At 31.4% G+C, this 25254-nt stretch overlaps 1 protein-coding gene across 1 annotated transcript; it reads left to right on the top strand.

Moving 5' to 3' along the window:
- The first annotated feature begins 96 nt into the window (after positions 1 to 96).
- LOC139527259 (peroxidasin homolog) lies at positions 97 to 23764 on the top strand. The gene is made up of 11 exons (XM_071322635.1): positions 97 to 510; positions 2498 to 2773; positions 3613 to 3912; positions 12247 to 12564; positions 13967 to 14040; positions 15720 to 15950; positions 18132 to 18365; positions 21407 to 21437; positions 22184 to 22278; positions 22942 to 23190; positions 23759 to 23764. Exons 1-11 carry the CDS (start codon positions 345 to 347, stop codon positions 23762 to 23764), a joined length of 1980 nt encoding a protein of 659 aa, XP_071178736.1. The 5' UTR covers positions 97 to 344.
- Positions 23765 to 25254: the final 1490 nt, after the last annotated feature.

Here is a 25254-nt window from a genome sequence, read left to right as displayed (position 1 = left end):
ACGGAAAGTCCTTACGAAAAATGGTAAAAATTAAAAACTAAAACACATCAAAGTAAAATACACTACTTAATACATGTCATACCTGTGGGAACACAAATGCATGAAAAATAGCGACCCCTTTGCTATTGTGGAAGCAGTATAATATAATTTACTTTTAGGAGTAATTCATTTCAAGACACATAGTTTTTATACTGTATGTTTTTCTTTAATTGTCAGAAAAACCAAAAATAGATGTAGAAACAGTAACCTATGTAGTGCGATGTGGCTTTCCAGTGTCCCTAGTAGTTTTTGTCACTGCATATCCAGAGGTAGAAAATGTTTGTTGGATTAAGAAAACTGGTGAAATGATCACACAACTCAGCTTCAGGACACAAAGAATCAGGTGCAGCATAGATGATCCCTCACTGAAAATTGAAATATCAAAAACTACAGATGCAGGTGTCTACAAATGCTGCGCACAAAATTCTGCTGGGACTGGATTTAGCATTGATATATCTTTGATAGTAAATGGTAAGATCTTAGAAGATATTTTGTTGGGCTTTTAGTATGTTACAAAATTCAGGAAAAAGGGTTATATGATTATAGAAAATATCTACAGAATAAATTAGTTTTACTTTTATGTTTGGATACAGTTAACAAAACCAGTTTGAATTATATACGACTGTCATACAAGTGAAATGTTTGTCTACATGTAAATATAAAACCGGGTTTAATTCCCTCTTTTTAAGATCAGGAAATGCATGAACACGTCTGAAATCTTGTGTTTTGTTTTAAAACTTTAAACTTTCAATCGTACCTTCATATACGGTTAAGTATAGAACATCACGGCTTTGAAATTGCGCGGGTTTGGGGCAAATTCGAGAGCCACAGAACTTTATATTTCATCACAAATAAACACATCATAGATACCAGGATTGACACGTCAGATGCCGGTTTGGTCTACAATGGACACATCAGTGAGGCTCAATTAAGAAAAAGTTTAACAGTTCGAATAAAGTACGACGTTGATGACGAACACGGAGGACCCGAAATTTCTAAATGTTTTTTTTTTTCAAAAATAAGGTATTCCATTCCTGAGATCGAAAAGCATTTTGTGTTTCGGAAAAGTGTGTATAAAGAAAGGCAACAGAAGTATACCGCTGTTCGAAATTCATAAATCGATTAAAAAAAAAATCCAGGTTACAAACTTAAACTGAGGGGAACACATCAAATATAAAAGGAGAACTACGACACAACAGAAATTCAACATTAAAATGTAACACACACAGGCACGAACTATAATATAACAATGGCCATTTCCCTGTACAGGACATTTAAAAAAAAATAGGTGGGTTGAACCTGGTTTTGTGGCATGCCAAACCTTCCGCTTTTATGGCAATGCTAAATATAACTTAAAATGACAACAATACATGACAGAACTACAATTCAAATAAAGGGGAGAACATATAGGACAGAGAAACACACGAATATAAATAACTAATAAAAGGTACCAGGTTTAAAATTTAATACACCAAACGCGCGTTTCGTCCACACAAGACTAAAAAGTGACGCTCAAATGAAAAAAGTTCGAAAGCTAAAACAAGTAGAAGAGCATTTAGGACCAAAAGTTCAAAAAAGCTGTGCCTAATACAGTTAGGGTTTTATGCCTTTGATAAGAACATCCTTATTATTTAGAATACTTCATACTTTTGCAAACATAATTTTATTTTTAAATGACTATATGATAGACATGATAGATATACATGATAAAACCGAAGAGGTGACTAACTACAGAATAAAAACGGATACATAAAACAACCTAAGCCAGCACATAAAAATTCACAGCCGAGTTAGCCAAAGCGATAAACGCACAAAGTGACGTCACATTTGAATTTCTAAAAAAAATCACCAAAATAGGAAAGAATTGGGATAGAATTCAAGATTAGGTTTGTAAAACTCATATAGCATTTATCAATAACAATGAAAATTACAATACTAATTAATATCAAATTTATATGGAAGTAATTTAATAGATAATTATATGTTTTATCTAGATTTGTCGTTGTTTCTTCTAAATCAAACTGTAAACCAAATATATCGTACCAATTAAGTTATAACATAATTATGTAACAGTTACATTATAAATATGACACTATCACTGATAATTCATGTCATCACAAGAGTGCTGACTACTGGGCTAGTAATACACTTTGAGACAAACTAAACACAGGAAATACACACACTTACAAAAAACCTACTAATTTTTCTTCTAGTTTAGTAAATAAGGAAAGAAAACCCGATAGGTTTTATAAATTTGGTTTATCTGATAACAATATTTTACCGCATATAAGCAAATATTTGTATTTTTATTTTACACTTCCATAAATCTTGACAATTGGTCTGAAGAAAAATATATTTTTCGGATATCGCTAAGAAAATACTTCTGATATAGTCATGATAAGAGAAATTCAGAATTGGATGCTAATTCTTTTGAAATAATTTTACCAAAAACATGTAGACAAAGACTATATACCTGAAGAAACCATTACTTGCATAAGTCAACAGCTAGGATATGAATGGAGAAACATCATGATAAAACTAGACGCAGTTAAAGAGGAAGATTTAGAGGAAATTTCACAACAGTATCCAGAGAATACACCGGCTCAAATCAAAGAATGTTTAAATCGCTTTATAAGGAAGAATAAAGAAAATCCAGATTTAATATATCATCTTATAGCCATACTTGACAGCTTCAATCGAAAAGACTTGGTCGATGAAGTAAGACAACAATTAGGTAACTATTATATGGTTTCTTTCGATATTTAAAAAAACAATCTATATACAGTTTGGTGCCAACCGTCTTCTATTATTATTAAAATAATACGCATGTTTACTGTTTATTTTTCTGGCATTGAACTAATATTGTACATGTACGAATCGTAAAACTTGCAAAGCATTGATAAGTTCATTTAGTATTATGGTGTACAAATTAACTGACTAGAATTATCAAAATTGTTAACAAATACTATGCAAATCAAAGGAAAATGATCATTTGATTGCAGCTAACTCATCAACAATGTTTGACATACTATGTTAAAAAATAAACATCATGAACTTAGACAACAATTGAATAAAAGTTCACCCGTTCGACCTTTAGCAATACTATCGTATAGTCAGTAATAAAAAGTTTTAATATGACAAATAGTGAATCAATTAAAACGTAATGATTTAAGTTAAAAAAAAAACCAACATATACCAAATAAAAAAAAAGCAACCAATGACAACTACTGAATGGCCAGCTCATGACTTGGACCTCGTACACTACAAAAGTATGCAGCTAGGTTAACATTTTTGTAAGCACTCAGCCTTCCCTCAACTAAAACAGCGGTTTAATAGCAAAACATACGAACAAACTATAAAAAACAATGATTTAACTCTTAAGATTTGCAAGAAGCATAAAACAGCTAACATTAAAACAAACAACCCAGTGTTGTTTGAAAGTAATCTTCTGTATAAGTGAACAAGACAATGTACCCACTCCTTACTTATCCAGCAATACATTAATAATTTACGTAAATAGTTCAGTAATAGTTTTATCATCAATATATTTATTATCAATAACTATGATTAAAGATTCCCCACTTATAACTATGAAGCAAAGAAGATGTACTTCAAAACTCGGCAACACTATAGAAGTTGCATGCGATGTACGTTCATCGTCTTCTATAAGCCGAATTTATTGGACAAAAAACACAGAAGGCAACCCAAAAACTATACATCACAGCTCAAAAGGATTTAATGGAATCACTATTGACAACCCATCGTTGGTCCTGGATAACATTAGACAAACGGATGAAGGAGTATATGAGTGTTTTGCCGAAAATGAGGCAGGCGTTGGACGAGGCGATGCTATTGAGGTTACAGTTGTATCAGGTTTGTCAACCTACCAGATAACGTTATTTGAAGATAATTGTTTTCTCAGATGAAACTGAATTTCAAATACACATACATTTCTAACCATTTTCATATATAATTTCTTTATCGTTCATTCAGCTTTCTTTAAAATTATTTGTTAGTTCATTTTTGTACACTTAAAGAATTAAATATTCTAAATATGTTTTGAATTTTGAACGTTGTAATTTCGATTTTCCTTTTATGATACTAAATGAATGGCTGTTATTTATTTTGAATTTATTGAACCATAAAATTAATTTTTGACTCTTCACATTGAATATTAAATGTGAAGAGTCAAAAATTAATTTTATGGTTCAATAAATTCAAAATAAATTATTACCATTCATCATAAATAAATTTCTATCAAAAATAAGGCTCAAAGATGTATATTAATACGAATAAGAACGTACACAGATGTTTGCGTATGAATACACAACGTTAAATGGGCGTGTCGCCATAAAAATTGATAATATTGAAAATAAAGCTAATTCCTTTAACCAATCAGAAGACAGTAAATACACCAAATTTATTTATTTTAGAATAAAGTTAAAAGGCTATATAAAAACGAATATCTATATACACTTACGGCAGATGGGGGTCGAAATTAAAAACTATAAAATATTAACTTCTCTGCTGAACTGTAGTTTATATCATGCCGTTTAAACCAAAATATTTTATAGAATGGACACACCGTACACGTTTTCTTGCTATAAAAAGTCGTTATTTAACTGTTCATTCATTTATAATATTGAATTAACTGAGATATATTCATAACTAAATCAATACAAATTCTCTATTCAGATTGAGTTCTACAATATAACCGTCCGAGTTGTTTGTATTACATTAAATACTATGACATGCACACTTACTGATAAGTTTTTAGTAAGTAATTGCATGGTCATTTCCTATTTTTAAATTACAATTTAAAAATAGACTAACAAAAATACCGAACTGTAAGTGAAATTTAAAACGGAAAGTCCTTTATAAAAAATTCAAATAAAAATCTCAAATACATTTAACGAATGGAAAACAGCTGCCATATTCCTGACATGGTACATGCCTTTCCTTGTTTAGAAAATGGACGATTAAACATCTCACTTGCATGACAGTCGCATTGAATTCCATTATAATGACAACATTGTCTGAGCGAAACAAACACACATGAACGGGAAAACTTCAAAAATAAGGTACAACAGTTAGCATTGTAAGATAATCTTAATCACTATAAAAAATAGATAACAGTTTCAACAAAGAAACTCACAAATGACGTATAGATAAAGTATATAAGACAAAATGCACTTGTATGAGCTGCTTTTGAATCCCATGTTTGTACCAATTTTGAATTCTACGATAGTAATGCTGCTCATTCTAGATGTGTGTAGCATTTGATACTAGCTAAACAATCTGAAACCGTAATTGGTAGTTGTAATACTTGGATATTCTACTGTTTTCTGTGACCTACATTTTTACATCTGATTTTTGTATCAATTACATTATGTAGATAATTGTTTTTCTATTGCAATTTATTTAATTCCTTTCATTTTTTAAAGAAAGCAATCTTGACTTTTTTTAGAGGTTTTCGTATGACCTACCATAGTCGTCATAAATATGAATCTAAGAGCTCTTTCTTATTTTTTTTCCATTTTAAAAGTATAATGTCTGCTTAAAAACTACACAATAGTAAAATTTCAAAAGGAAGAATGAATGCTATACTGTTTTTGTTAACCTGTCTAGCCAGTTTAAATATTTACAATTTTGTTTTAGAATATCTAATTGTCACTTTACATATTTTTAGATAGTGATTGTTTAAGTTTCAGTCCGAATCTATAGTTTTTCAAATGGTTTAATATTTTCTTCACATGATTTCCGTTTAGAGGGGCATTAGCTGTTAAGTTCATGTTCACCGATCTGACTTAAATTTCCATATTTGATATATAACATGCCAAACGTATATTCTTATTATAAAAAATCTTACATAATCCATTTACGATGCACAAACTCGATAATAAGAATCAATTTTTCGTGCATATTCTAGACGGCATCTTATTAACGACCGAGGTCTTCAAATGACTGCCAACGTTCACATCACTCGAAGTAAACATGAACAAAACATAAACAGATAGCGAACTCGTGCAATTTAATTTTTCTAGATCTGTTTGATTTCATTTGTAGTTTTTATATATATGCCAATAATCGTTATAATTTGAATGAGTTGTTGGAGATTGAATCGAACAACAAGCAAACGGTGTGCCTCTTTATGATTGCTTCAATTGCAGTTAACAGGAATACGGATTCAATGAGGGGGAAGCATTCATTTGCAAGTGAATAATAAATAGCAAATTATACTTTGCCTTTCTTGACATAAGTTTGAAAACTAAACCCAATTGGTTGCAAACAAACAATTATTATTTCATTTTTACACTGTCATTATTCATTGATAGAACAAAACAAAATTAATGATATTTCACATCTTTCTATATCTCTTAGCTAGTATCCCGTTAAGTTGTATGTCAAATTATCATGGGTATGTTTTTGTTTACTCTTCTATAGTATCGTATTGCTACACCAACCCTGTTGCATTTAGAATTTTCAATCACAAAAAAGTGTTACAGAATCTAAATATTGATGACCTCAAAGCTAAACAACCTTATTGTGCCTGTTCACATTCCCATTTCGTGTATAATCATGCTGGCCATGTAATTTCTGGAGACCTAAACATAGTCAATTACTACAAGTTGAGACAACTTTTGTCCAAGGGTTCGAAATACAGGGCGCCACAGCCGCCAATCAATTGGAGGCAAAACTACTAATGTATTCTGTTGAGGGTTATGCAAAAGACTGGGCAAAAAGAGAAAAGGTTGAGGTTGACACTCATTCGGAGTGGATAAAATCAGTGAGGTCATTGATTCAGATAAGAGTAAGTAAGCTTAAAGGGTCAATGAGCACCAAAACTGCTTCCATCTTTAAAGACCCTCAGGTCATAAAGGAGTTGTCTAGTCTCCATGATAAATATGTTGTCGTTCCAGCTAACAAAGCCTCAAACAATATTGTTTTTGTTTGCAAGAAACACTACATTGACTGCCTGATTAAGGAACTCGTGATAAATAACACACTTGGAAATCCTACATATTTACTAAGTACGCTTACGAAGCAGGAGATTCTGGAAAACAATAAATCGGTTCTAATCTCCTTTGGTGTTAATCCAAAGGATGAAGACAAGGATCTTCCATCCTTATATTGGATTCCTAAGCTTCACAAGAATCCTTATAAGGAAAGATATAGTGCAGGTTCATCCAAGTGTTCCAATAAACCCCTTTCTAAAGTTCTTACTGCCATACTCACTGCAGTCAAAGAACGACGTAAACAATATTCCGAAACGGCATATTCAAGAAGTGGTGTTAATCAGATGTCGATACTGAAAAATTCAAAAGAGTTATTGGTGAATTTACAATCGCAATCATTAAAACATTGTACCAACATTAAAAACCTTTGATTTTTCAACTCTTTATACCACTATTCCACAAACGAAACTTAAAGCTCGACTGAAAGAACTCGTCAGCTTATGTTTCTTTAACAAAAAGGGCACTAGACGTTTTAAATATCTAATTTTGGGCGGAAAATACACCGAAGAGAATATTACTGCCATGCTGGACTTTTTAATTGACAACATATTTGTTGAATTTGGAGGTTTGGTCTTCCAACAGACTATTGGAATCCCAATGGTACCAATTCCACTCCTCTACTTGCAGATTTGTTTTTGTATTCCTATAAAGCAGGGCTTGTACAGAAAGGAGAAAAGAAATTAGCCAGTCTTTTAATTTCTCCTTTCGGTATATTGATGATGTACTGTCTCTTAATAATAATAGATTCAGTGATCACTTACATTTAATGTATCCAAGTGAACTTGCAATTAAAAATACTACCGAAACAGATAAATCTGCTTCATATTTAGACCTTTTTCTCGAAATGACTACTGATGGTAGGTTGAATACCAACATTTATGCGCGATGATTTTAATTAGCATAGTCAACTATCCATTTCTGTGTAGCAACATCCCAACTGGACCAGCATATGGAGTATATGTATCTCAATTGATACGTTACCCTAGAGCTAGATCAAAGTACGTTGATTTTGTTGAACGAGGAATACAGCTTTCTTAAAAGTTGATATGACAGGGCTATGAATCAATCAAATTAAGGTCATCACTCATGAAATTTTACGGTCGCCATCATAAGCTGATAGGGCATTATGACAAAAGTGTGTCTGAAATCATATCCAGTCATAATAACCTTCCATCATAACCGAACTGAACTAAGAAATAACACGACGAGTGCCGTATACGGTGCAGAAAATGGTTACCCTTCCGGAGCACCTGATTTCACACTCGGTTTTTAGTGGAGTTCGTGTTGTTTCTTATTTATTATTTATAACTGTTGATGTAAATGTCCTTTGTTTTTTGAGTCTTTGTTTACTCCTTGGTTTTGATTTTTATTGTCTTAATGCTTATAGCTTGAAATTGGTAGGATAAGCCTTCGCTAAATTTACAAGAAACCAATTTATTTGACTTAAAATATCAGTTTCTAAACGCCTAACCTTCGTATCTTTATCATAATTACTATACTAGTGTTTGTATTAGCATAACAATAATGGCACTTTTTTGTACATTTTTCCCCTTCGTGTTGGCTTTTCTACCTCAGAAATGGATTACCTTAGCTGTATTTGGCAAAACCTTTAAGACGTTTGGTCCTCAATGCTCTTCAACTTTGTTCTATATTTGGCCTCTTTTTGTTTAACTTTTTTTTATTCGAGCGTCACTAGTTAGTCTTTTGTAAACGAAACGCGCGTCTTGCGTATTATTTAAAATTTAATCCTGGTATTTTTGATGAGTTTATTTGATGTGTTTGAGCTTTGAATTTTGCCATTTGATAAGAAATTTCTGTTTTGAATTTCACTTGGATATGTTAATTTTAGCTCACCTGGCGCAAAGGGCAAGTGAGTTTTACTCATTACTTGGCGTTTGTCGTCCCAACCTCAATTTAGAGAGTGATATTTGAACAGTGGGGATATCTGAGCTGCTTCTAGGTTATCTTAAATAATTGAACCTTTGATTGATTTATTAGAAATATTTAGGAAATATAATAACTTGTTATTCCATGTTTTGTGAACTATTGTCATTCCCCTTAGCTCTTCTTCTTTTAAACTATACCTTTGTATAACTCACAAATCGTCCGTAAAAAAATTGATCATATTCAGTTTATTGCCTTCAATTATTGTCATACTATGTTGATTCTTTCTATTTTTGTTTTTTTCTCCTATAGCTGCATTTAAGAAAAAAATATTGAAAATTTCTGATGTATCTTAAGAATCATTTAATTTTTTTTTTTATCATTTTCATGTCATTGTTTGATTTAATGCTTCTATATAGTCCAGTCAATCTAGCATAAATTTTACCCAAACCTGAAAGTATTTGCAACAGAAGATTTTTAAGTTTTAATCTTTAGCATTATACCCCAAATATACACAGAAAAAAGTCCCATAAAATCTTACGTGCGGAAGACTAAAAAAATCCCCATTTAAAATTCCTATGGAGATTCGCATTGAAAAGGGAGATAATTCTTGCAAAAAAGGCAAAAATATCAATAAAAATTGATACAAATTATAACTGTACCGCTTCTATTCATCAGAATGTAATAATTCTTGATTTGTTAGCGGTCTTTAGAGTATAAAAAACAACTCTAACGGTTTTTTCATATCTTTTATCAAGCTATAATCTAGATTTCGTAATTTGTTAGTTGACTATTTATTAAATTTTCCAACATGTCAAGGTTAAAAATCTCAAATTTAATAAAAATAATTAACCATGTATTCTTCTTTCGTAGTTTAAAGTTCCTTTAGATAAGTAAGATGCTAAAAAATATAATATACAGATATAAACAATACCAAATTTTCACATTATTTTTTCAAAATGGTCACAAAGCTTTAAATTTGCAATTTATTTAATGCAAAATGCACGAAAAAAATAAAACTACCCATAACACTTCGATTTTGTACATTTCATGAGTAGAAGATTATATAACTTAGTCAAATACAAACTTATAATCCCATCAAAGTATCATTCTTTACAAAAATTTTAAGAAAATCAACCAAAAACTGACCAAAAAAGACTCATTTTTGCGGAGTTATCTCCCCTTCCAATGTTAATTACATAGGAAATTAAAAATGCTGATTTTGAGTTTTCCTCAAGTTAGATTTTATAGGACTTTTTTCTTTGTTTATAAATGGCACAATGCTATAGATTAGAACTAAAACATTTTCTGTTGCAATTAATTTGAGGTTAAATCTTAGTTTGACTGGACTTATATGATACAAATGGTTTAAAGAGGAATTACCTGTTGTTGATTTTTGATCACCAGTATTCCTTTCATAAGGGTATGTTATAATTGAGGTATTTTTAGTTATTGAAACAATATTTTTTTTGTGTTATGTACAGCTATCTGTTACTATCACTTTTGTTTTGAAGATTCTTGTACAAATACATTATTTGATGTGAATTCTCATTTTGATAACTTTACTCATAAAGGATCCATGTCATACTATTGACCTTCCTTTTTATTGATATTTGATTGTCGATTATGTGAACAAATTCAGATTAAAAATTAGAATATGCTTCATGGACACCATCAACTGACAACACATTATCAAAATGTATCGAAATTATTTACGCCAGTCGCGTGATTTGTCTAAAAAAGACTCACAAGTGAAGCTATCATTACATCTTGTCACAAATTTTAAAAGACGAACTGTGAAACAATCAAAACCAGTAAGCCCTTTTAATCAAATACCAATAATGAGTCATTTGTAAACAAAACGGCTGGGGTACAACTTTCAAAGCTGGTTTCCATGATCATTTTTTTAGCAGAATTTTGCTACATGTAGTTTGTGTGAAGCTTAGGTAAAATTCTATACATTGGTTTGACTCCCTTTCACTATTTAATCTATTTTTTCTCGTTTGAATTATTTTACACTTGTTATTTCGGGACCTTTTATAACTGACTATGCAATATACGATTTGTTCATTGTTGAAGGCCGTACGGTAACCTATAGTTATTAGTTTCCCTGTGATTTGGTCTCTTGTCAAGAGTTGTCCCATGCACAATCATACGAGATCTTTTTTTTTAAAACCAAGGTTAAATTTATGTCAAACAGTTTTTAAATAGGAATGTATCGGATATAGACAAATATAAAATGTGTTAAACTGGTTTGAAGGCATAACCTCCCCTAACTTGGGACAGTGGTGTAAGCACAACATAAAAACAAACTATAGAAATCCATTTTTTATAATATCTAGAAACAGAAGATGTTTTTCATAAAAATCAACGAAATCTTGAATTTAGGCTATTATATCTTTTTTAGTTATTTACTAGTATGCGTTTTTGGTACTTCTCTCTAAGAAAACGCAATCATTTCAACAAAAAATATTTCAGATGTTCGTTCCTCTGTTTCAAAAAAAAAAAATGACGGTTATAAACTGATAGTAAAAAAATGTATATTTAAAGTGGAAATACAGAAGTCAAAATAAACATAAATATTGAACGGTCTGAGTCCTGCTTATCGAGATATCACCAAATAATTACATTAGATCTATGTTTCATTCTAATACTTTATTGTGATTGGCTAACTGCACATCACGTGTTATTCCGTAAGCAGTTGCATTGCTCAATACAAATTTTCATTCATGTTAACACGTGGTCAAACAATAAAGTGCACAGGCGAATTACATAAAAAAATATATAAAATTCGTGTTTTCATGATCATAGCTAAAAAATGTAATTATAAGTATTGAATGCCTCTTTTTGTAACTTTATAGGGTTGTAAAAGCGTTGACCGTGCGCACATTTTTAGAATGAAGCGCTTCCGCGCTTCATACAAAATGTACTTCAGTCAACACTTTTACACTCCAATAAAATTACAAAAAGAAGCATTCAATTCTTAAATGAAAATTTGGCAGAAGAGGATGCTTTTTATATTTTAAATACATTTAACATTCGCAACGTTAATCGTTTTTAAAATCTATGAAGAAATAACACAGATATTATGGGATTTTCAAATTTGGCCCCTTAAACTATATGTCATAATTTTTTGAAAGTAGTGTAGAGGTTAGCAGGCAGAGTTTTTATTTGCACTATATGTATGTGGAAAACACTAGAGGATTCCGGATAATTTACAAAACGTCAAAAACAAGGAAAGAAACATTCATTTATTGCTTAATAACCTAGAACATTTATATGAATTCTACCTTTTTATTATAAATAGATGAAACAGCAGATTCTGATATTCCTGACGTAGAGATACGTTTTCCAAATTACAAGGTAGAACTTGGACAGTCTGTAACTCTGCAATGCACAATTCATTCAATAAAAGATATAGTCAGTGTGATTTGGATGAAACACACGACGGAAACAAGCTATTCTATAAATTCAAAAAGTCCAGGGAAATCAGGCAGTACACCAGAAAAACCGTCGCTAACCATAAAATCAGTTTCCATGACTGATATTGGAAGTTATATTTGTTGTGCTTCGAATGACGTAGGAATCGGTAATAGTAAACCTATAAAACTTGAGATCTTGGAAGGTAATATCAATAAATGATCTGAACTTTCAATTACATTTTTTTTTAAAGTGCAATGTCCATCATAATCATAATAAATGGAACAATAACAATTGCTTTATTTAGTTATCGGTACAACTGACATATTACATTTTGTATTATTAATCAAATTGTAAATGTCGCCTTGTTCTGACAAGATATTTATCAATTCAAATTATACCATATCGTCGCTGGGCTTCTAAAATGTTGTAAATTACAAATTTTTCAAGAAATTTTTTTTCTCACAAACAGGCTTTGAAAATTTTGGCAAAATGCATGCTTCCAAAATGTCGTATGTGAACCTGAACATTTTTGTAAATAGCAGTGAAATAAAAACGTTGACATTTCTTGATTATCCATGAACTTAAATTATTTTCATAGAAATAAAGAAATGTACAATTATTTTGTTCCCAAAGCCATTCTACAACGATTTTCAAGTTTTCATACCACATTTTGGAAGCAAACTTTACAAACAACTGACATTGGCAATTTTGTAATATGTCTTATTTCACACATTTTGATAGGTCTAACTGTATGCTATTTTGTGATACCAAAGATTTCTTCCCGCCCAGACCATTGGTGTCAAAAAGTATTTTAGCCAAAAAAGTCATATACGACATTTTAGAAGCCCAGCGACGATATTATTCTGCTCCTTTAAGATTTATTGCATTTTGTAATGTATTATATAAATTTATGAATCCTATTACATGATAGCTATTTAAAAAAAATGTCTTATAAATTTAAGATCAAATGATGTTATATAAAATGTGGTTGATATGATTAAGATTTTTAAAAGTGCATTCACATACATGATAGTACGAGATTTCTCTTTTTGATTTAAAAATGAACGACACGAAATAACCCATGATACGATATTTTTGGGTAAGGTTAGCCTATGTAATTTACTTGATAATGGGTACTTGATTTTTGTTTAATCAATGTTGAAGACATCTTTTTAAATGTTTACGGATGGCATACAGGTTACAAAGTTTAAACATATATTATCGTAGCCCTATTCCTGAACTAAGTTATTCTAGTGCTATTATTACTATCAAACCGTTAATATATTTTTTTGAAATACAGGTGCCATTTGTGGAGAATCTCTATCAACACAGATAAAAGATTACGTTTCGACTATATGCTGTATTGCAAAGTAGGATTTATGTTTATACTATATGCACGTGTTTTAGGGCTTAATAGAATTGCTAGTTCGACTGCCAGGCTTTACGGAGCAACATATTAATCTCGTTGTCTATGACTAAATGAAATCTAAAAGGATAGTGTCATGTACTTAAATAAAAAAATGTAACGAGTTCAAATGGATAATACAATAACATGATATGTTTCCCCTGCATAAATCGACAAAGCCTTGTCATTTATTTTACAGGTATTGTAAAAAGTAGTTTAACAGTCAACAAAACAACAATATCGATCAAAGAAGGAACCCTGTTCAACGAGAAGGTAAGTTCTTTTGAAAATTTGTGATCTACCTATAGTAATATTTTAAACCTGAAATATTTAAGGTGGCTAGGGCGTCTTAATTAAAATTGATAGAATGTTTTGATAACTTGTTAAAATGAAGTATTTATCATGATTTTTTTTTCAAAACTGTACTAAAAAGTATGGGTCACCGGACTTTGTTTCACGCTACAGGTTGTTCAAAATTGACAGATTTTGTATAGATTATGCATCGAAAATCAAATTTTGAGTGATAAAAAAACGTACTATCAGAACTTAAAGATAAATGTGAGAAGATTGCTCTAATATCAGGCTTTCAGATAGGAAAAAATAGGGTCACCGAACTTGTTTTCTTGCTACATATCAAAATAGGTAAATTCATAACACTTTCTATTATAAAAAAAAATTCATCAAATATCTAGACCAAAGTTATCTGCTTCTTCAAAATTGAAGATGGCGGAAGACACCCGAGCCACCTTAACTCACGATGAATACAAGATAAACTATGTAAAGGTAGAGATATATTTAAAACAAAGATATGAGCCTCGTTAGTAGTTATCATCCGTTTAAGTAATGAACGCCTTTTGTGTTATTCGTCATCTTATAACAACTGATAGGCATTCAGCATCTCCCCTTACATTAAAAACTAGTGAGCCCCTATCACTGGTTTGGAAAAAATACTTTGTGAGATGTTGATCATGCTTTTTAGCATCTATATGGAAACACACTTTTCACTTATCATGAATTTTACACTGTATCAGTCATTACTTCTAGTTTGTGTAAATGGATTGTTACTTTCAAGATAATTGTAATTTTTGAAAAGTTTAAACTTAAAAAAATAAAAATCACTCGAATCATAGGTACATGTCATATCTGTCAAAATATAGAAACAAATTCTTTTAAAACCGTCATATTCATGAAACTGAAACAAAATTATGATTATGGTTCAAACTTCCTCCCTCAGGCATAGTTCAATTTAGGTAGATTATGCTATTATTTCAAATACCATTAATATATATTGAGTTTTATGTTTTTCAGTACACATAAATTCTTTGAGTAATGTCCAAGCATTATGGTTGTCTGCAAATTATAAAGTTTTTTTTTACAAAATTAAATGTCGTGGCAAAAATGGTGATTTAGTTACGGTTTTGAAGTTTACGCTTTTAACAACATCAGGTTTTCACGGTGATTTCTTGTTTTCATTCGAATCAGCTGCGAGTCTTTCAAAAAGAGTTGGAATATAAACCAATTTACTTTTTATGCCGCACCTACGATAGTAGAGGGGCATTATGTTTTCTGGTCTGTGCGTCAATTCGCTCGTCCGTCCGTTCGTTTATCCGTTCGTCCGTCTGTCCCGCTTCAGGTCACAGTTTTTGGTCTAGGTAGTTTTTGATGAAGGTGAAGTCGAATCAACTTGAAACTTATTACACAGGTTTCCTATGATATGATCTTTCTAATTTAAATTTCAAATTATTTTTTATCCGAATTTCACGGTCCACTGAACATAGAAAATGATAGTGCGAGTGGGGCATCTGTGTACTGTGGACACATTCTTGTTTGTTTCAAATGCGAATGTTATAAATATTCACACCGGTGAAATAAATCTTCGGCATTCGTGTTTTGATGAAGGTAGATGAATCATTTTAATGTGATTAAATGGAATCTGGTGTTGTTATTAAAAGGTCGAAGCTGTAGCTGTCATAACTAATCCAGCACTAAATTTGTCAGAGAGGTACATTTCGAAGAATATAAGCAGACTTATTGGCAAAACCTTGCAAATTGAGGTGACAAAACATTATCCGAATGGAGTCCAACATGGTACTATAGTTGTCACAACTGTTGAGAACCTGAGATGCAAATCTATTTTGCTTTGTGCTCTTGATGATGGATTAAACGACAAAAACATTCAACAGGTATTCTGTTTTACATTTATGTTAGTAATTGAAATAAGAAAACCCTTTAAATAATTACGTCTTCAATTACAGAACGTTTCATTTAGTTAAACCCATATAAGTTCAAATATTGATGGTAGTTCGTTGTTTGTGCCGACTAAAGATGGGCGTTTAAGTTGCCTTCATAGTTATTCCGGCATAAACCTATAATGATTAAAAAAAACAAACAAATATAAATAAAGACAACAGTAGTATACCGCTGTTCGAAAGTCAGATAACGATTGAGACAGAAACAAATCCGGGTTTCAAACTGAAACAGAGGGAAACATCAACTTTTTTTTAAAAGAAAACATGGTAAGTTGAACCTGTTTTGTGGCAAGCCAAAACTCGCCCCTTTTTGCCAATGTTTAATATAACACCATTACATGACAGGAATACAGTACAAATAAATGCAAGAACAGAGAAATATACAAATAAACAATAAAAAAGTACATTCCGACATGTTAACAGCTGAATAAAAACGAACACGGAAAACAAAATAGGACAGTACAAAAAACAACACAACAGAACCACGAACTGTCTTTCACACGATTCGGTCAACGCCACAAAAGGGGGACAAAAGATACCAGAGGAACAGTCAAACGCATTAATCGAAAATAAACTGACAACGCCATGGCTGAAAATGAAAAAGACAAACAGAAAATTGTTAGTACACAATAAACAACATAGGAAACTAAAGACTTAGCAACACGAACCCCACCAAAAACTGGGGGTGATCTCAGTTGCACAAAAGAGGGACAAAAGATACCAGAGGGGCAGTCAAACTCATAAATCGAAAATAAACTGACAACGTCATGGCTAAAAATGAAAAAGACAAACAGACAAACATTAGTACACATTACACAACATAGAAAACTAGAGAATAAGCAACACGAACCCACAGGTTAATTCTAAAAATACAGACGTCACAATTGTGAACTTTCCATTCCTAAGTAGCAAAATTCAAGAAGCACCTGCATACGGTATATATCTCTCCCAATTATTACGATATTCCCGTGCTTGCATTTTCTATCATGATTTTATTACGTCGTAACTACAATCCCCTTCCCTTTCATAAATGTGACCTACCTAATAAGACTATTTACCGGATTTGTTATCTCATAAGCAACATGACGGGTGCCATATTTGAAGCCGGATCTGCGTACCCTTCCGGAGCACCTGCGATCACCCCTGGTTTTTGGTGGGGTTCGTGTTGTTTATTCTTTAGTTTTCTGTGTTTTGTCGTGTGTTCTATTGTTTGTCTGTTTGTCTTTTTCATTTTTTGCCATGGCGTTGTCAGTTTATTTTCGATTTATGAGTTTGACTGTCCCTCTGGTATCTTTCGTTCCTCTTTTTATTCTAAAAAAGTGTGGCTGTTCAAGATCATGTTTGTAACTTGGTCATTTGATGTATTTTATAACAAATACAAGAATATTAATATAGAATTGTGTTAGTAATTAGATAATTAATTGAATTATCCAGCTATGTCGGTATTTTTTCTAAATCAAACTGTAAAACAAATAAATAGTGTACACATAGTTCTTTTCAACAAAAATATTATGTTGATTTGAAAAAGGAGAAGAAGATATTAAACACAAGAAAGAAATAAGTGTTCGTCGACGCGAAAAATGAAAACAAAATGTCATGGCCACAAGAAAAAAAGACCAACAGCAGTAAAAAGATTAAACTACACACTGTCAGAAACTTATATAATTTTATAGATGAAGTATTTCAAAAAATATATGTAATCGTCCTTTTATCTTTTATTCCTTTTTATATAGAAAGTTGTTGAAAAGCATTACCATTCACTCTTCCGAAGTAGGCAACTATAGTACTGACGAAAGTATTTCTTGAATATTGAATTCCCGAAATTATTCTGAAATAACTGAACAGTTCAGGTAACGAATGAACAAAATGCGGCGATACGGGATTGGAACGTTATGACGATACATGGATCATAATCACTTAAAAAGAGACGTTTGGAAATTACGTCACTCATCTGACTGTCACGACGAACAACAAAAAATTAACTTACATACAGACGAAAGAAAAAAAAATACCCTGGAGTACTCACAATTACTGAAGGCTAGTGTAAAGCCACTCACCAAAAATAAATAAATTATCATATCAAGACTTAAAAAGAGCTTACATTTATTTTTGCAGGCTCAAAGACATTACTTGCATAATTGTTTAACTGAAGCATCAAAAAAGGGAATCACGTCTATTGCAATTCCAACTTGTTATAGTTTGCCTGAAGGGAAACTATCAAATCTAAGTATACGCGCTTTGGTGTGTTCTCAGTACCTTTTCCTCAAAGAGTTCATCAAAGAAAACTACAATACTACCTTGACTGATATACGGATTATCATTGACAAACACGAATACAACATTATCAAGGTAACCAAAAATGAATGTTCGTTAGGTTTGTATTTTCAGTCAGAAATATGTCAATAGGACTAGCAGGGTAGATCTTGGTATCCTTATTATTTTTTCAGTGATTAACGTCAACATATTACTGTATTACGTCAGTTTTAATGTTAGTTTTTGTTTTTGTTAACGGATAACTGTTACGTTGACATATCTATCAAATTGAGAATTTTAAATGTTGATGGATAATTTAATTTACGCACACAGATAAGCGTTTATTGTCAAGAAAAACGTTTACATAATATCAACCTTTAAAGATATCTAATGAATTGAAAATATAATGTCGTAATATTGTCCCCTAATGCTTAATAGGTTAATCTGATAAACGCATTTTACGTATCCCTCTGTCGCATCACAATTCATGCAGTGTGATACGAGAATAGCGCGTCATGCAAGAATTAGGCCCAAACTATATGAGAAAAGGAGTAGGTCCAGTAAGACCCTTTTTGGTCTCAAAATAAAGCAGTTTTAAAAAATTGTTAAAATGTAAACTTTTAGATATTTATTGGAAAGTAGAATGCTTCTGCTACATAAAAATGGGCTGTTTTTGACAATACAATGCACATATATCGGGTACTAGCATCATTAAGTTTTGCTAAAATACTGAAATCTTCACAATTGTAGCATTTTAGTTAAATTTTAGACGGTTCCGTTTTAAATGAAAGTGGCCGCATTTGTGTTCATTCTTAATATTGAAATGTAAGTTGTATTTGATGATAATACACAACATATCACGGTTGAGCATGAGCACGGATGCGGCCACTTTCATTTTTGACAAAAACTATCTGAAAAGTGACATTTTTTGGCATATTTGATAGATTTTTCATATTTAAGCTTGAATCGGACCGTTTGTAATGACTAAATCAGTTAAAATCTTTCATATAAAAATAATTGTATCAACTGAAATATACCGGAACTACTCCTTTGGTAAAAGTTGATTCGTTACGACAACTTATAACGTTGTTTTTACAAGAGACATTTGTATGGTATGGGGTTGCGCAAATTTTCGTAACTTTTATTACAAATCACTCGAAAAAAACCTGTGTTTTCATTAACATTAGGGACTTGAACAATTTTAATGTCGTGTAAATAAAGTTTTTACATACAAATTGTATTTTAGATAACTGTGTTCAACTGCCGACTGAAGGTCGAACGTCTATAGAGTAGAGACATTTAGTAAAGGGATCATCTCAAAAGATTGTATTTTATAGTTGATACATTCCAACCATACAATTTTTCAAAGTTTATAACATTCAACAAAAAGAATGATCTTAAAATCACATAAGCAGACTAGTAGTGAATGAAAGTCACTCCAATTTTCTTAGTCAACTGACAAGTTGATACATAAAGGAATATCAAAGGATATCACTTTTGAGTTTTTTTTAATCCTTCAATATTTTAATTGAAAGTTGTAAAGGGAAATGATAAAATATTTTTTGGAGGGGGACACGAAAGGGTGTTGGATCATTGCTTTGCTTTTTTTTCTAGAAATACCATGATCACAATACGTGTTGACTCTCTATTTCAAAGACGGTAAATTTATCATTCAAGTTTGAAAACAAACTTTGTACTTAGATGTTTGTCAATGGACGTCACAGTGAAAACCAAGTAATGTATTCATCTCGGTGAAACATGCGTCGTCAAACGTTAAGAAACTACAAATCCATTAGTCAGCCAATCAAGCACCTGAACCAAGCCGTTCAATTCATTTGTAAACTTTGACAAAGTTGATAATTTGCAAAAGTAACATCAATCAATAAATCAACCTACTTTATAAAGCAATCTCTTTTAATAGTTTGTAACTCGAATTTATGCAACCAATTTTGCAACCAACAAATCCATCAACTAATAATCATGTACGAAAAGCAGGAGAGGCCTTCACACAATATGTAATATATTCATGATATTTAAACGAAGAAAAGTGTGTGGAAAAAGTCAATAATCAAATGTAAACTGATGAGATGATCTATATTTAATTATCTTAACTCTCGAATCTCAATTTTTATTTGCAAAATTTTTTATCAAAATTGTTTAATAGATGTTTATGTAATTAACTTTGAATTTTTCGAAAAACTAAGGATTTTCTTATCCCAGGAATAGACTACCTTAGCCGTATTTGGCACAATTTTTGGGAATTTTTGGTTCTTAATGCTCTTCAACTTTGTACTTGGTTGGCTTTATAACTATTTTGACCTGAGCGTTACTGATGGTTCTTTTGTAGACGAAACGCGTCTGTCGTATTAAATTATAATCCTTGGATCTTTGATAACTAATAATGTTCATTTAACGTAGATGTGTACTGTTATCAATTGCAGATGACAAACAAGTAACTAAATGGTTAAGTATTATTTAGAAAATAAAACTCATAGTCAATTTCTAGATGTTAGTCGAGATAAAAGAAAGACTTGGTTGTTTCAATGTATCCTTTAGCACAAGTTCGATAGGAAAAAGGCGTTCAACATTGTCACCAAATTTCGAACTTTTTAGTGGGGAGAACATCATCGATATTCCTCTGAGTTCAGTATTTTTGTTATTTTACATTTTTCAAAGATTTGTTTTGTTTGAATCAGAGTGATTTATTACAAAGTACGAAATATCAGTGTCAAAGAAAAATGTATCTTAAGAAATTTATAATATGTAAGCAAACACGGATTTTGCTTTCACAATACATTTGATTAATATGGAGATAGACAACTGGTTCTTTAATGTGACGATACTTAGCATAGCACTTTTTTAAAGTCGATTCTTCATTATTTTAGAGTCTCCGGACTTCGAGTGTGACACTTATTTTTTTATACTATAGAAATGGTTATATTGTATTATTTCTGTTTTTGTTTTACAGATGTGTATTCACGAATGTTATCATTTAAGACATTAACTAAACTTACAAGTCTTTGTGACTAGATATAGAAATATATCATGTTTGTTTCATTAATCTATTGTTTCTTCAAAGAAAACTGTATTGTATATTAAGGATCACAAAGTTGATCAATGATATAAGTCTTTTTCAGGAGTTTGAAGAGGCTGCTCGTACAATCAAAGGTAAGAATGGAACAAGATAAGCATGAAACATTGTATCATCCAGTTGAACAATAAGCTAAAATAGCGTGAAAGACTTATGAACCGACTGACTGGTGAACAAATTTATTCCAATTCTTAACCAGTGCATGCATTTATCATAAACGTTGTCTTCTGTGCACGATTGTATCATTTTCTACGCACCCTTTCGTCTTATCGTCAAAAATATTCCACTCGGTCACTGTTGTTCTGACAGCTAATAAATGGTCGACGTTTACCAATAGTCCCCTTTGTAAACAATAAGGTAAGCACGTGTATAGCATGTACAATAAGATATAGTTTATTTTGATGACGGAGCGATGTTTACTCTCTCTGCCAATTTGGTTTCCTTTTTAAATTTGCGCATTGCAATCACCGAATTTTTACCAGAAATGTCATGCTGAGGTAACTGCATACAGAAACCATTGCGGAAAATAGTTGTCTGGAAAGCCAATAATTGAAAAAAGTAAATTTGTATTAAATCTGAACAAATTAAAGAATTTTCTTCAGAATAATATGTATGTACATAAGATTTATAATAAAAACTAGCCATTTAGTTATAAAAAAAAACATATGTATCAATTGTTTTTTATTTGAAGATCCATATGACTTCAAATATTAACCTGCAGTAAAAACTGTTAATGATACTTGTAAATTATCTAAACTATTCTTCTCTGAAAATACAGAACCATTAAAACAATATTCAGATAAGTTTACATATTCTTTTTCAGTAACAGGAGTTCCAGTCGTTCTACAGAAATTTAAAGATATCTCAGTGAAATATTTATCTGTAAAACTGTGCCATGGAGATATTGAAAATTTTGATGTTCGTAACAAAATAATTAATATTTTATTTCTAAAGTTTTATCCTGTTATGCATTATGTTTACTAATACAAAGAGAATGGCAATTAAAGACAAGACATCTAAGCTAGACACAGTTATGTCTAGGGTTGTGATATATTTAATGAAGTCTGAAAATCTGCAATAATTTTAGTATTAAAGTTGAACAACAAGTGCAAAATTAAATACTTTAGAAAACAAAGAACAATCTTGTACATTGTACATTGTACTGTTATTCCCATTTAAAGACTATTAGAGAGTAGTACAAAACATTTTCAATAAAAAAAAATAAGTGATCGTTTATCAGCACTACGATCTATTGTGTATCATTTAAAAAAGATTAAACATAGATACTGGGATTACATTTTTGTACGCCTGACGCGCGTTTTGTCGACAATAAACGCTCGAATCAAAAAGGTTAAAACGCCTTTTAAGTACGAAGTTGAATTACACGAATTATGATTTGACATTTATAACGATAGACAAAATATATGTTCCACCAATGCAAGGGAAGGAAACTGTGTTTACCTGATAGGACTTTTCTACATATACAAAAGTCTGTAACGTAGCCGGTATCAAAGATCTTGCTATCAGCTGCTAGACAAAAGCTTAATGAACGTTTAACAAACACATAGTAATTTATTTTAGGTTGATGTCATTGTTCATTATGTAACTCCATTGATAAATCAAAACGCAAATGAATTGTCTGTCTCTTTGTTCAAACTTGGTGGACTAGAATTCCAACGAGTATTTGATGAGAAAGTTTTTAAAAAGTACAGTAACAAAATTGCGGTTGGTGGACTTATTCCTTGTGAAGGTGGAAACTTAAAATGCGAGCGAATATACAATTGCTGTTTAAGTGTAACGAATCCATTGGTGCCGCACAACAGACAACAGGTAAATCTTTTATTTTTGTTTGAATACTGAGTCAGACGTTTTTGCGGTCAGGTCAAAGTCAGCTACAAAAGGTACCGAAATGACAATGTAAAACAATTCAAAAGACAAAACTAATGACCTTATTTATTTAAAAAAAAATGAAAAAAAAATGAACGTAAAACAAATATTTAACACATATTTAACAAAGGACAACCACTGAATCACAGGTTCCTGACTTGGGACAGGCATTAAATACATAATGTGGCGGATTTAAACATATTAGCGGGATCACAACCCTCCCCTTACCTGGGACAGTTGTTTAACAGTACAACATAAGAACGAACTATAAAAATCAGTTGAAAAAGGCTTAACTCATCAGTTGGACAATGGATTTAGTGTAAAGACGTCACAAACAGTCAGAGAAAAACATGATTGTGTGCAATGCCAAGATCCAGGTATCGACAGATTGTAGATCCATAAATGTGTATATGTATATAACATACTAGTAATATTTAGTTTGCTTTTAATTTACTGTTAACAAAATCAATATTTATACCAATAAAAACAATATTCAATGATCTTTTTCCAGTGTTGAATTGGTAACCTTTTATAATAAGTTTATTTAAAGGAGCGATCAGTTTACAATGATCAATTCTAAATTTCCGGGCACGGTAAACAACATTTCCGTAAAAATGAGGGTGTGCTATCCCGTTTGAAATAACCAAACTTCCAAACCAAATCTTTATACATGTATCAATGGAAAGATTTAGTAAAGGTTTTAAGTAAGTTATGGTGACGATATCCCTGGTTTAATGATTTACCAGTAATACATAGATTACGTTCTTTTAAATAAAAAAAGACACAACAACCACGGGCATTGCGAACGAGCTGAATATAAACACCGTAAGATGGTGCCAAAGCAACATCACCATCTAAAAATGGAAAAATTAACAATAGGTTACGAAAAATCGTCCCTTTTGTCGTACATTTTAGTTTGGAGTTTCCCGTTTAAAACCGAAACATCTAAATCTACGAAAGGAAGTTATTACCGTTTAAATTTGATTAATTTAAAGTAAGTTCCTTGGGGTTAATTTCAGCAGTATATTGAAAAATTCTTGATTATTTTACGAAAAAGATCATCAAGGTAACGATAAGTGTTGTTGAATTGATCAATTAAATGTTATTTCGACGGTTCTTTTCTGAATTTAGTCATAAACTGTGATTCGTGACAATACAAAAATAAGTCTGTTATTAAAGAGCCACAATTAGTGCCCATAGGGATACCTACAACCCGATAAACTTTGTTTCAAACATGTACATAAATATTATCCAGGAGAAAATTAACAGCTTCAATCATCTCATCACACCTCCAGTAAGGATATCTAGCATATTTACCTTTCTCATCAGAGAATGAGCTGCAGCAAATATATTTGCATTCAGATTTACCAAACGAAACTTTGGTTTGATTAGATAGTGTGGAAGTGTAGTGTAAAGAGTAGACAAATCAAAACTGTCCACACAATTAAAAGGACCATCAAAAGCACTTAATTAATCTAAAACATCCAAAGAATTTTTTACACTCCAAAAATAGTTTATTCCACTATGGTCATATATTTCATTACAATAGTTTATGATAAGCACTTTAATAGTAGTTAATGAACTTGTTAAAAGCACTGAAGATTAGCTGTAGAACACTTTCTAGAGGCCAGGATGAAACGATATTTAAATGGTTTTGTGTGTAGTTTAGGTAGCCAATACATAGTAGGGACCTTCAAATGTTCAGAAGAAGCCGTAAAGCTTTGATGTAGTTGTGATATGTTTGTTTACTATATGACTCTCTGTGGAGCGGATGGACTTGAATGTAGATGAATTTAAAATTTCATTCTTAAGAACGTCCGTGTAGTATTTACGGCATACCACCACCACATTGTTGGTTGCTTTGTCGGCCTGTACAAACACAAACCGCTTTGAAAGTTCTTGAAGTTTATTTCTTATTTTGGAAATACGTGTATTATGTACTCTATTATTTACTTCTAAATTATTTTTAGAATGTGTTATTCTCTTATCTATCACATTCATACATTT

Source organism: Mytilus edulis, chromosome 1, assembly GCF_963676685.1.
Source record: "Mytilus edulis chromosome 1, xbMytEdul2.2, whole genome shotgun sequence".
Taxonomy (NCBI): Eukaryota; Metazoa; Mollusca; class Bivalvia; order Mytilida; family Mytilidae; genus Mytilus; species Mytilus edulis.
This window is presented reverse-complemented; position numbering and strand designations above follow the sequence as displayed.

Excerpts from the sequence above, each read along its gene's own strand:
- LOC139527259 (XM_071322635.1), top strand. The coding sequence starts at position 345 with ATGATCACACAACTCAGCTTCAGGACACAAAGAATCAGGTGCAGCATA. Across the intron at positions 511-2,497 it reads TATATCTTTGATAGTAAATG|ACAAAGACTATATACCTGAA; the intron begins GTAAGATCTTAG and ends AAAAACATGTAG. Across the intron at positions 18,366-21,406 it reads ACGAATACAACATTATCAAG|GAGTTTGAAGAGGCTGCTCG; the intron begins GTAACCAAAAAT and ends AGTCTTTTTCAG.